The 12,352-nt window shown below is 52.4% G+C and overlaps 1 protein-coding gene across 2 annotated transcripts in view; it reads right to left on the reverse strand.

Annotated features, from left to right (window-relative positions):
• The window catches only part of SQSTM1 (sequestosome 1), a 72,299-nt gene that overhangs the window by 1,608 nt on the left and 58,339 nt on the right, over window positions 1-12,352 (reverse strand). Inside the window, exons 1-7 of one of the 2 annotated variants that reach the window (XM_019963709.2) lie at window positions 9,634-9,879; window positions 7,731-7,826; window positions 6,973-7,202; window positions 6,744-6,885; window positions 5,904-5,984; window positions 697-911; window positions 248-443 (exon numbers count right to left, since the gene is read on the reverse strand). In XM_019963709.2, coding sequence (XP_019819268.2) covers window positions 248-443; window positions 697-911; window positions 5,904-5,984; window positions 6,744-6,885; window positions 6,973-7,202; window positions 7,731-7,826; window positions 9,634-9,838 — 1,165 coding nt within the window. In that variant the 5' untranslated portion in view covers window positions 9,839-9,879. Of the gene's footprint in view, window positions 1-247; window positions 444-696; window positions 912-5,903; window positions 5,985-6,743; window positions 6,886-6,972; window positions 7,203-7,730; window positions 7,827-9,633; window positions 9,880-12,352 lie in introns of those variants that run through there. The other variant, XM_070792326.1, reaches the window with a different exon arrangement.

Here is a 12,352-nt window from a genome sequence, read left to right on the forward strand (position 1 = left end):
GCCGCCATATCACATCTGCCTTCATAATTCTGGGTCTGTGTGTTAAGTTTTAGAAATTACTAAAACTAGCTGAGCGTACTAAGGCTCAGTATAGACGCAGAGGACAAAACCAACTCCTAGATTTCTCTGACATCAATAGACAAGCCCTGCAGTAGAGAAGGTAATGCCTGTCTGTGTTGCTAGAAGCAAGTGATAGGAGGCTCTGAATGGAAAAGGGAGTAATACACAACAATCCGAAATCCCTTGCCTGGTGGCAGATGTGGGTACAGTGCAGCTTCCTTCAGTCCTGTGGGTCCTTCCTGGGAAGGATCCAGAGAGCTTGGCCCTTCAGACTCAGGCATCTGTAGAGACTGCAGTTCACCTGTAGACGGGTCCACCTCTTTTGAAGACAGATGAGTCCAGTCATCATCTCCTCCTGAACAGTTATCAGACTCCATCTGTTCCTGAAACAAAGCCCCAGTGAGCACAAGAATGAGAACAGGCCACCTGACCACAGCCTCAGCTCTGTGAGAGACAGGGCACGCAGGACTAGCAAGAGTCCTTCTGCTTTACAGAGTTCTAGTGGAGGGTTCACAGGACAACTTAAATGCCACCAACAACTCAACGGAAATGGGTTCTGCTGGCCATGTGAGTGCCGGGGAGGGGCTATGACTCGGGTGCTGGGAGAAGCTCTGGATGTGTTACAGGGGCACTTGCCTCAGGCTGACCCCCTGACTCCAGGGCGATCTTATTCATCTGCTCTGTCAGAGACTGTGCTGTGCCCTCCGCGTCCCTGTCTGGCTTGCTGGGGTCAGAGCAGCAGCTGCTTGGCTGAGAGCTACACTTCTCCTCTGTGCTGGAACTGCCTGCAGAGGTGGGGGTCAGGCGGCTTCTCTTGCCTCCGTGTTCCACATCAATATCGACTTCAATGCCTAGAAGCCGGTGGGGAAACAAACACTTGATTAATAACGTCATCCCAGGTCAGCTTCAGACCCACCAAGTCCGTAAACAGACTCTGCTTCCCCTCACCGTGCAGAACAGCAGCTGCACAGCAGGCACGGCCAAGCCCTCAGAACAGGGTGAGAGCTTGTGCCACACAGCCAGCCAGAGCCACCTGCACCGCAGTGCAGAGGACGTTCTTGGCCTCACTTGAGGCATCCACTTGCGTGCAGGGGCCGAGTGATGTGAAAAACACGCACGCTGAACACGCTACCCCTGCTTAGGCAGGCAGCCCATGCAAGCTTTGTGTGACCCATGAGACGGCGTGTCCACCTCCAATCTCTCACACTCTGGGCACATGCTCACTGAAGGGAAGGGAGGGCACACTCACTGGGTTTATGTTATAATTCGTTTTACTTTCTCCAAGGACACGCCCCATGTCTTAGAATGAAGCAATTTCAAAAGAACGGGCCTTCCTTGGTGGCCCAATAGTTAAGAATCGTCCTGCCAACGCTGGGGCCATGGTTTTGATCCCTGGTCTGGGAAGATCCCACATGCCACAGAGCAACTAAGCCCGTGTGCCACAACTACCGAGCCTGTACTCTGGAGCTGTGAGCTGCAAGTGCTGAGCCCGAGTGTCACTACTGAAGTCTGCACTCTGCGGCCGTGCTCCACAGGAGAAGCCACTGCAGTGAGAAGCCTGTGCAGGACTAGACAGCAGCCCCCACTCGCCCCAACTGAAGAGAGCCTGCACGCAGCAGGAGACCCAGTGCAGTCACAGGTAAATGTAAAAAATTTTAAGGACTATAGGATGGATAAACATCAAGGCCCTACTGTATAACACAGAGAACCATATTCAATATCCTATGATAAACCATAATGGAAAATACATATATGTGTTACTGAATCAGTTTGCTATACAGTATAATTAACATTATAAATCAACTATCCCATGGACGGAAGAGCCTGGTAGGCTGCAGTCCATGGGGCTGCCAAGAGTCGGACACCACTGAGTGACTTCACTTTCACTTTTCACTTTCACGCATTGGAGAAGGAAATGGCACCCCACTCCAGTGTTCTTGCCTGGAGGATCCCAGGGACGGGGGAGCCTGGTGGGGTCACACACAGTCGGACACGACTGAAGCGACTTAGCAGCAGCAGACTTCAATAAAATTTAGAAAGCAATATAGATTCCCTGCCCCCACCACACAGCCTGGCCCACCCTCCAGAGACAACTTTTAACTGACAATGTGCTTTTTCTGTCTTTCCTGACTACTTAGGTTTACCATTTATTTCTAACTCTAGATGATCAACACTTCCCCTATCCTTTCAAAAACTCACATTTTGGTAAAAACAATATTCAGTGTTTATGTTAGTGCCGCTATATATATAGTGTTCTTTGCTGGCTAAGGAGTGGGCTTATTTCCTCAGAGTTTTCTGTATTTATAGCAGTAACGATGCTTTCTTTTTCACTTAGTAACTTTCCCCATATTCTCTCACAGCTTCTCTGTAGCGTTTTCTACACAGATTAAGTGTATCAGATACCCCATCCATTCTGGTTTTTCCCCTGGAGACCATCCCAGGCAGGCATGGAGCTTCCAGCTCCAGCCTGGACAGGCAGCTCTCTGACCAGAGGCACAGCACCTGTGCCTTCCTTCCATCCTGGCAACTACCATTGTCACTCTCGTCTGGTGGGCACCATTTTCCAGTACCCACCATCTTTCTTCATTCTGGGCTTGTTTCTTTATTTTGGCCAGAGAGACAGTTCAAGCCCAGGTAAGATGATTAAGACCTTGTGTCAGTTTCATTCCTGACAACTTTGTTTTGCTCCCACACTTGATCATTTTAGTTGGGTACAGAATTCAAGGCTGAAAATCAGATTTAGATGAGACTTTTGAAGTCAGTGTCTTCTAGCTCTTAATGTGCTCCTTAAGTTCCCAAGCTATTACAGCAGCCTTCAGAGTTTCAGGAGTCTCTGCCCCAAGGGTTCTGACAGGACAATTTTAAGCTCCGGCATGGGGTCTTTTTCAGTCCTTGTCCAAGGCATCTGGGGCCCTTTTTAATCCAGAGGTTAGTGTCCTAGTGCCAAGAGACCGTCTCGTGTTTGTCCATTTCCTGCCTTCAGTTTACGCTGTTCTCTCTCTGGAATTCTTTCATCCTGTATTGGGCCACCAGGATTAATCCTCAGATTATCCCACCTTGGTTACTTTCCTCCATGCATTTTCCATCTTCCAAAGTTTGATGAGATTGTTTTATCTTGTCCTCCATTACTTTTTTCCCTTTTTCATGATCCATGTTGCTTTACTTATTTTGTTTAACCCCTTCACTATTATTTTAGTAGAGTATGAGGAGCAAGCAGAGAAAATAAAAGCAGGCTTAGCAACTGGTACCCCTATCTGCAATATTTACATTGTTTTCCTTCTTCCATTTCCCCTGCAGTTTTCATTATGAAACATTCAAATAATCAGAAAAGACAGAAGAACAGTACAATGGACACCTATATACTTTCTAAAATGGGTGAATGATGCAACTCTTCTGTAATGGATTACTGAGATTATTGAACTAGCTTTTCCAACTTGATGATAATCTGAGACTTCAGGGCTTAAAAGACTGTACCACGTCTCTGCCCTGCTAGCCAAAGCCTCTGCGTAGGGGATGTTTGTGGAAGGTTCCACGGCCCTGCTGCTTTAAGTCCTAGGTGTCAGTGGCTGTGACCTCCAGCCAGTACAGCCCTGGGCTCATGCTCTTGCTCAGCTGGCTCTCACAGTGCCGCTTATCACAAAACTTATCACACTTATCAAGAAAACGTTTTAGTCGCTGACTCACTGCACAGACTGCCCTCTGAGAGGTATTAGTGGTTACCTCCCTCTGGGCCCCTGCTCTTGGAACTAACGTTCCCTTCTAGGCAATTAGTAGACTGAGTCATCCTGTTAGTTCCTCAAAAGAAAGGAAAATAAATACCCGTAACTCCAAAGAGAGTTTAATCCATTCCTCGAATGGCTGTCTTCAATAGCTACTCAAAAACACATTCCAATGAAACTTGTTTTGTAGGGTTCCAGACTCCTCCTGAGTTAGCAGAAAGCACTCCATCCACTTTGAAAGACCTGAGAAGGCCTTAATTCTTACTGCCAAAGACCTCTGAGCACTTCTAAAATTATTCCCTGGTATCCTGAATGGAGAATCCACTCAGATAGGTCTCAGGATGGAGAGCAAGTGTGACAGTCTCCTGGGAAGCCTTCAGAACACACAGACCCCTCATGCCCTACCCAAAACCCACTTAACGAATCAAGGGACCTGGAACTCTTCACTGTTTTAAAGTCTCCTACCTGAACGTAGACGTGGTTTTGTGACTTCCCAAGTTATCTTGTTCATTCTTTCAAAAGAAAACTTTTTTATTCAGGATAATCCGTTTTAATAGTTTCCATCTACCAAAATATATACCCTCCCACAAAAAAAAAATTAAAATCAAATAAAAACCAACCTTTCATTGGTGATTCTGATGTTCAGTGGACTTGAGAACCACTGTCCATTTACTATCTTCCAAAGAAAAATTTTCTGTGGGCCTCTAAGTAACAACCCGTTAGTTGGGATTACTTAAAATCCTACTACGTCTTCACTATGTCTTGAGTGAGTGGCAGAGTTTAGGAATAACCTATCTCCCAATTATTTCATCACTACTCCACTGTTACCCTCCTTGCTGCTGCTGCTAAGTCACTTCAGTCGTGTCCGACTCTGTGCGACCCCATAGACGGCAGCCCACCAGGCTCCCCCATCCCTGGGATTCTCCAGGCAAGAACACTGGAGTGGGTTGCCATTTCCTTCTCCAATGCATGATAGTGAAAAGTGAAAGGGAAGTCGCTCAGTCATGTCCGACTCTTCACAACCCCATGGACTGTAGCCCACCAGGCTCCTCCGTCCATGGAATTTTCCAGGCAAGAGTACTGGAGTGGGTTGTCATGTCTTTCTCCAGTTACCCTCCTTAGAAAGCATTAAATATAGCAATTGTTTTTCCTCACTCACTCAAGAGTCTTTAACTCCAATACAGAAACCATGTGAGATCTGAGCTATTTCATGTAGCAGCAATGCCAAGATGTCACTGCTACTTCAAAGCTGCTTTGTCAGCAGAAATGACCTCAGGTTGGAAGCAATGGCAGTCATGCTCTGTGAGCCACAGGGCGGGTGGTGGGTGAGCTTGGGGACCCTGCTACAGCATTCTTTCAGACACTGGACACAACTTTTGGACAGACCAGGTAGACACTTCCCGCCACTGCAGTCACAAAGATGATATCATGGATCCATCGTAAGTCACCTTCATCAGCTGATTCTTATGGCCACAACCCAGCAAGTGCTTTCTGAAGTTTTAGAGGTTTTAGCCTTGGGCCAGGTCACACTATGAAGGTGCACAGCTCACCCACCCAGACACCTACCCTGGGCCTGCACACTGGGAATCCAGCAGTGGACACGAGAACCTCCCTCCCTTACTCCTTTCTCTCTGGCACTGGCACAAGCCCAGTTCTTAGGAAGCACCAGGCAAGGTTGGAGGTTGCAAAAAAGGGAAGAAAAGCAATATGGCCATCTCAGTTAACTACTCACTTAAGTCCTTAAAGAAACCCCAAGGCTCAAGTAAGGAGAAATACGGACTGGTCTTCTCCCAAAGGACAAGCAGGAAGAAGATGAAGGGCAGCCTTTAAACTGAGCCCGGTCACCCTCCCTAGTGGGATTACCCAACCAAATTCTGGCTGATTCTTGGCTGATTCCACTTCACTCTGTGTGGAAAGCTGAAGAATTTGTCAGGGAGTTCAACCTCAAGTGGCCTGTGGTGCAGCACTTGGTCAAGACTGATTGATCTGAAGCAACGAATCCTTACTGGTCTCAAAGACACATCAGCTGCCCCTCCTCTGCAGTATCCCAACTGAAAGCCACAGAATAGCCACCTGCACTCTGGTTACCAAATGCTCTGCTGATGTCAAAGGAGGGGCACTTACCCAGAGGGCTGAGGGCAGCCGCCACACTCTCCCCTACGTTCTTGAGGAAATTCACACTGGGATCTTCCGATGGACCAGAGGCTTTGGTTTCAAAAAACAAAGATACTTTTAATTCAAAGCATCTCTCTCAATGACTGAAACCTGTCACAGTCCTGTCTGTCCCAGAAGCCCTACTCCGGGGGCCTGGTCCCAGCAGCCTATACTCTATTGCTTCCCTCTCTCCCCCTCTCTAGGCCACCTCCTGGGCCCCTTTGTCTTTCACACCACTCCCCCTTCATCTACATTCCTGGTGCCTAGAAACTCTGTACACACAGTATAAAGTATTATTTACCCCTCCCCCCCAAAAAGTATTATTTACTCAAATCAAACAAATACCCTCTTTGTCCCTAAAGACAAGGTAAATCAAAGGACGTGGTAATAAAATCAGAATAAAACTAGAATCTAAAAGTTCAGAATGCAAGCTATGTGTAAATTTTTAACTTGGGAACTGTTTTACAAGACTTGAGCAGATCTGGCTCTGACTTTCCGAACAACTAGCATGAAGAAGAAGAGAGCAGACTGTGGAGACGCAGGTGCTGGAGGGACCTCCCGAATCTCCATGTGAGGGCCACCAGGGCAGGTGCGTTAGTGGCTTTGAGCACCGAGGCACCTAGTTTTCCCAGATGTACAATGGAGATGATGCTTGCACTTTGCAGGATTTTATGAGGATTAAATGCACGAATGGCCACGAAGTGCCTAGGCCAGCCACAGGCATGCAGGATTTCAGGACACAGGGAAAGCCCTCCAGCTCTGCTGGCTCTCACATCTCACCCTTCAGAGGCCAGCAGACACAATCCTCACCTGATTCCGTGGCAGGGCCAGGGTGGGCATCCCCTGCCTGAGGAGGACGTGGGCTCCAGTTCCCCGGTGTGCCCATCTCCCAGGCAGGCCACCCAAAGTGCCCATGTTTCAGCTTCCGGAGCCAGCGGCTGTGAGAGAAGCCCTAGGAAGGGGCAGGCAGAGGGGTAAGGTGGTGCCAGTCAGGGGGCTCCTGCTACCCGGCGCCCACCCACAGGGAGGCCCCACTCACCTCAGAGAAGTGCCCAATGGGGCTGGGGAAAGCCAGCTTGCCGTGTTCCCGGTGCAGGCCCTTGCCCTCGCAGGCGGAGCATAGGTCGTAGTCAGGGCAGACGCTGCACTTGTAGCGCGTCCCCACCACGGGCCCGTTACAGCCGTCACAGATCACGTTGGGGTGCACCATGTTTCTGGGCACCTCCTGGGCACATGAGGGGCGCTGATCCCTCCGACACTCCTTCTTCTCTGCAGGCAGGGTGGAGAGCCGAGACTCTCGGTGAGCCGCGAAGAATCGCACTCGGGGCCATCGGTCAGAAGGCCCACAGTGCCACCCTTCAGACACTGAACCCACCTGGAATTCAGGTGCTCAACTGACGGTAACAAAGCAGCTTCAGAACCTGCTAAGAGGCTCCAATCCCTGCACCTGTGACCTGGGGACGTGTGGCCCAGGCAGGAGCAACGCACCAGAGAGCTGTGTCCATATGGCTATGGTCCTGGCCCACACTAAACTAAACCCCAAAGCTGCCCTGGCCCATGATCGCAATCAAGAGGGAACCCCCCTCAAGAAGAGTGAACCCAGAGACCCTCCAACCTCACCCCCTGTGGTGGACACAGACTCCTTTCTCAGGTCAAGCAGAGTAATGACTGTGGTCCTGTCTTAAAGAGCCCCAGTCTCCTCACCCCTTCTTTGGAGGAACTTCTCCATAACCTCAAGCCAGCTGCACTCAGCAGGGAGCACTAGGCTTTAGGCAGCACCCCAGAGCAGCCCCTTACCTTTAATGTAAATGCGGAAGATGTCATCCTTCACATATGACATCGCCATCGTCAGCTCCTCGTCACTGGAAAAGGCAACCAAGTCCCCATCCTCATCTAGATTGTTTAAAAGACAGAACGTGAGCCCCAGCATGTCTCAGCTGGACACAAGCTGCTGAAAAGAGCTGAGGCTGGTGCTGAAGGGCCCTTGCAAGGCTATAAACCGAAGCCCACCTGTCTGGCCCAGAGAGAAGCAGGGCTGAGGGCAGACCACCCACTCACTCTGCCACTGCCGGGAGGGCAGGGGCTCCAGCCCGGCCCCGGACACGCGCCAGCAGCAGTGTGCAGTGGCAGCCCCTGCCCACTATGCGCTGCCTCTGGGCCAGCTGCCCCATCAGAAGGCTGCTATCTCTGGGCACATCCAGCCAGACCAGTCCCCATGTCAACGTGGAGATCCCCACCTAAGACCTGCTCCCCTTGGACCGCTTGTGGCTTAGAAGACTAAAGCAGAATACATCTGCCTGCTTCCGCCCCCAACAAAGTTAAAATTATGTATTAGTATGTAGTCTCCAATTTTTAGATGTTGGCGCAAATGGTTTAAAACACCACCATGCAGGACAAACCACACCATACATCTGCAGGCTAGATCAGGTCTGTGGGTCACCAGATGCAACATCTACCATAAAAACAGTGGCTGAATCAAAAGCCAGAAACAACTCAAATGTCCATCAACTAATGAAAAGCTAAACAAAATGTGCTGTATCCATAAAATTGAATGTTATTCAGCCACAAAAAGGAATGAAATACTGATACATGCTGAACATATGTGAACCGTAAAAACATGCCAAATAAAAGAAACCTACATATTTCTATATGAACTGCCCAGAACAAGGGAATCCATAAAGTAGGTTAGTGGTATCTGACGGCTGGAAGCATGGGATGGGAGGATAGCTAAAGGGTACAGAGTTTCTTCAGAAGGTGATGGAAAGACTCCCAGATGACTGTGATAGTGGCTGCAGAAATCCATGAAAATGGTAAAAACTGTACACTTTAAATGGACGAATTCCATGGGGTGGTAGCTCAATAAAATCGCTAATTTTTAAACAGGTTGAAAAAAAAAAGTTGGGAGCCTGGCAGCAGTCCAGAGGAAGGTCCTAGTACCGCCCCACGTACACGGGCCCGCCTCCCTCCCAGCACAACAACCTCCCCTAACCCCACACCCAGCAGCCAGCTTCTCACCCGCGCAGCTAGAAACAGCTGCCTCCCGGGCTCTGTCCCTACACCATTACTTCTAAAAACGTTTTCTCTTGTGCCTCTCATCACTGCCAGTGAGATAACGTCTGGATTCCGCCTAGCCCTAGGTGTTCGTGAGGCCGCCCGACCTGTGCCAGCCGCCCGCGAGTTGCGGGCCAGGCCGCACCACCGAGCGCCTAGCCTCCCGGGGCGTTTAACGGCGTCACCGCTCTCCCCGCCGGCCCTTCCGCGTCTGCCCGCCCCGGCTCTTCCGGGTTCTCTCCACAACCCCACCTGGCGCTGGCAGACCCGGACTGCGGCACCCAGGAGTCGGTGTAACCCGAGAGGCGCTGGGGGAGCAGGTGAGGACGCCCTGCGTCCTCGCCAAAATCTGCACTATCACCGCGGGGAGGAGGAGGCCTCTCACGCCGCCAGGCCTGAGACTCGCCGGGAGGGCCTGGCGGCGCCAGACACCCGCCTCAAGGGCTGGCTGCGGCCACAGCTCCTCGTTACCAGGGCGGCACCAGGACCGAGCTAGGGGCCCACGCGGGCCGCCGTCCACCCGGAGAGCTGCGAGAGAAAATTCCCGCGGGCGCCGCCAAGGCCGAGGCGAAGGGGCCGTTGACCCGCCCGGCAGGGCAGGGCTGCGTCACGTCCCCGCACCGCTCCCGAGGGCGCCGGGCCCGCTCACCGCGGTAGTGCGCCTGAAAGCCGCCGGGCCGGAGCACAGGAAAGAGCGCAGCCACCCGGCTCAGCAGCCGCTCACAGGGCCGGGGGCCAGGCGCGGCCTCGGCTTCGGCCTCGGGCTCCGGGCTAAAGCAGAAGCTGAAGCGGCGGATCTCGCGGGCTGCGTCCTCCTTGCCCAGAAGGTAGGCCTTCACCGTGAGCGACGCCATCACCGCCACTCGAGGAGCTGGAGCACAGCTGGGCAACAGCGGGCGGAGGCGCGCGGCTTTTATAGAGACGAGGGAAGCCGCGCCCCCCCCCCCCCCCCCCGGCGCTCTGGGGGCGGGGCCTCAGCGCCCGGCCGGGGCTCGCGAGCCGCCCTCCGGGAGCCCTAGGCTCACTGCCCCCTCATTGCCGCCCCCTTTCCTCACTGCCCCTAATGCACCAGGCACCCCAAGAGGCCAGCCCCCTACTCCGACGTCAAAGATCTTTAGCCAGCCTCTTCACCTGGAGACCCCTCCCAGGTCTGGTCCTGGCTATGACTCAGCAAAGCAGAACCCAGGCGGCCTGGAGATGCCCAGTGCAGGAGGAAGGTGGGCGACAGAAGCCCGAAGCCAGGAAGCTTCTAGTCGCTCAGCGGGCACCGCCATCTAGAACAAATTGGCTCCTGGGGGGCTGTCCTGACATTGCCACTCTTGGCAGAAGCCCCTCCCTTTGAAGCCATCAGCCTCTCAGGTGGCAGCCCACTCCATCCCCAGCATCCTCCATGACAGCCCCTTACTGAGTGGAGGGACAGACCCTCCCAACTGAAGCGCAAGCAGCAGAGGAGCTCCCAGTTTGACAGAGGGTAGAGTTGAGAGGTGCCAGGACAGCACAAAATATTCCCACCCCCACCTGACACGGAGGGCTTGCTAAGGCTTCCTGGAGCCTCAGTAGCCACCAAATGTTCAATGCTCCCTAAAAGACTCGCCATTGCTGCCTGGACACCCATTTGTCATCAGGTGGTACCCAAGGGCCTGAGGGGGTCTCAGGTCTGTTGGCCTCATGGGCAGCCCAATAGGCAGATCAACAGCCTACTTCCTTCCTGTGCTGGGCATCTCCAGCTTTATGTGACTAAAGTGACCTGTTCAAACAGCCTGGGGGAAGGGGTTGGGATGAGTGTCTTAGAAGAAGGTAGTCGGGAAGTTATGTCACCCTATGAACCCTCCCAGGTATGGTTCTGTGAGTAGAAGGTCAAACCTGCTGAGTCAAATTCATGCTTTTTCATGGTGGGGTTTGTGGAAGCAGGTAAAACTTAAAGGAATAATGGGAAACCTGGAGACCACAGGAAGGTCAGTTGGATTTGGCTAGTCAGATACAAGGGTGCCATGCTTGTGGAAGCACAACTGGGACCAGTTCACAGGGGTGGCTTGTCCTTCCCAGAGAGCTCCAGAGTAGGAAGGCTTTGAACCACTGTCCAGAACCCTATAGAGAGGACAGTCTGTTCTCAGGCTTCTCCCAGCATCCCTACTTTGAGCCTAGGAAAGGACCCTCTCTGCCTACTGCCCTACAGACAGAGTCAAGGGACAAAGAGGGAGCAGTGCTGGGTGGAGGCTGTAGTGGCCCACAGGCGCCCCTGTGAGACTCAGCAGCTTGAGAGTCACTCAGCCCTGGGCAAGGCAAGAGCTGGTTTCCTGACCCCCTGCCAGAGCGTCATCGTCCCCAGCTGAGAGTGTGAGGGGTTCACCACCAAAGCCCTGTGGTTCTAGGGAACCTCAGATTTCAGGAAGGACTCTGTGTTTACATAGAGGCAGCTGAGACAGAGATTGCCCCTAGGAAAACATCTGCTTTCTAGCCTTATGATGTTTGAGACAGTGGTAGGTTTGCAGGGACGAATGGAAAGCTCAGGGAGAAGGTGGGTGGGAGGAAATGGTGCTCTGGCAAGCAGGCAGACCACCCGCAGCTGGGGAGCCCGAGTTCTGGCCTTCCCAGCATGCCTCACTCCTGAGCCTTGCCCTCCCCCGCCCCTCCTCCAAGCCTTGCTAGAGGTAAACAAGGCGGCAGCCGGGGAACTCCCTGGCAGGGCCCTCTCTGCCTGCGCTTGTGGTCAGGTGGTCTGGCCGGCAGTGAGTCAGCATCCCATGATCAGCCGTCATAACAAGGGGATCCCCAGCTCCCTTGCTGCCACCCACTTCAATGACATCTTATCAGGCAGGCAGTCAAGGTGGGGAGCTGTTGCATGGGTCTCTTCAGGCCCCGGGGGCCAAAAGAGCAAGTAGATACCAGGGTGGCAGACAGCTGGCAACCAGAATCTGTCCCCATGATCCAAGGAGGAGGCTCTACTGGGGCCCCTGCTGCAGCAGACTGGAGGGAAAACAAGGAACAGGTTCCTTGGGGGGCTGTGAGTTTGTTCCTTATATGGGGGTGAGGGTATGCGGTGTATCCAGGGGCCTGACTGGAGGGGTGGCTTGGGTGGTTTGCCCACCCCTTATGTGGTGTTGAATGCAGGAGAGGGGCATGTGCAGTACTACATTTCTGCTGGCTCTTCAGAAGTGGCAGTTGGTTTTTCTGTCTTTTTGTACTTTTTGTGTCTATAATTTTTCCCAATTACTGTATGCACATAGCTGTTTTAGTCCCTTAAGAATTTCTTTGTGGGCCTCTCTGGTGGTTCAGTGGTAAAGAATCTGCCTGCCAAGCAGAAGACTCAGGTTTGATCCCTGGGTTGGAAAGATCTCCTGGAGAAGGAAATGGCAAACTGCTCGAGT

This window comes from Bos indicus, chromosome 7 (genome assembly GCF_029378745.1).
Source record: "Bos indicus isolate NIAB-ARS_2022 breed Sahiwal x Tharparkar chromosome 7, NIAB-ARS_B.indTharparkar_mat_pri_1.0, whole genome shotgun sequence".
NCBI classification, from domain to species: Eukaryota; Metazoa; Chordata; class Mammalia; order Artiodactyla; family Bovidae; genus Bos; species Bos indicus.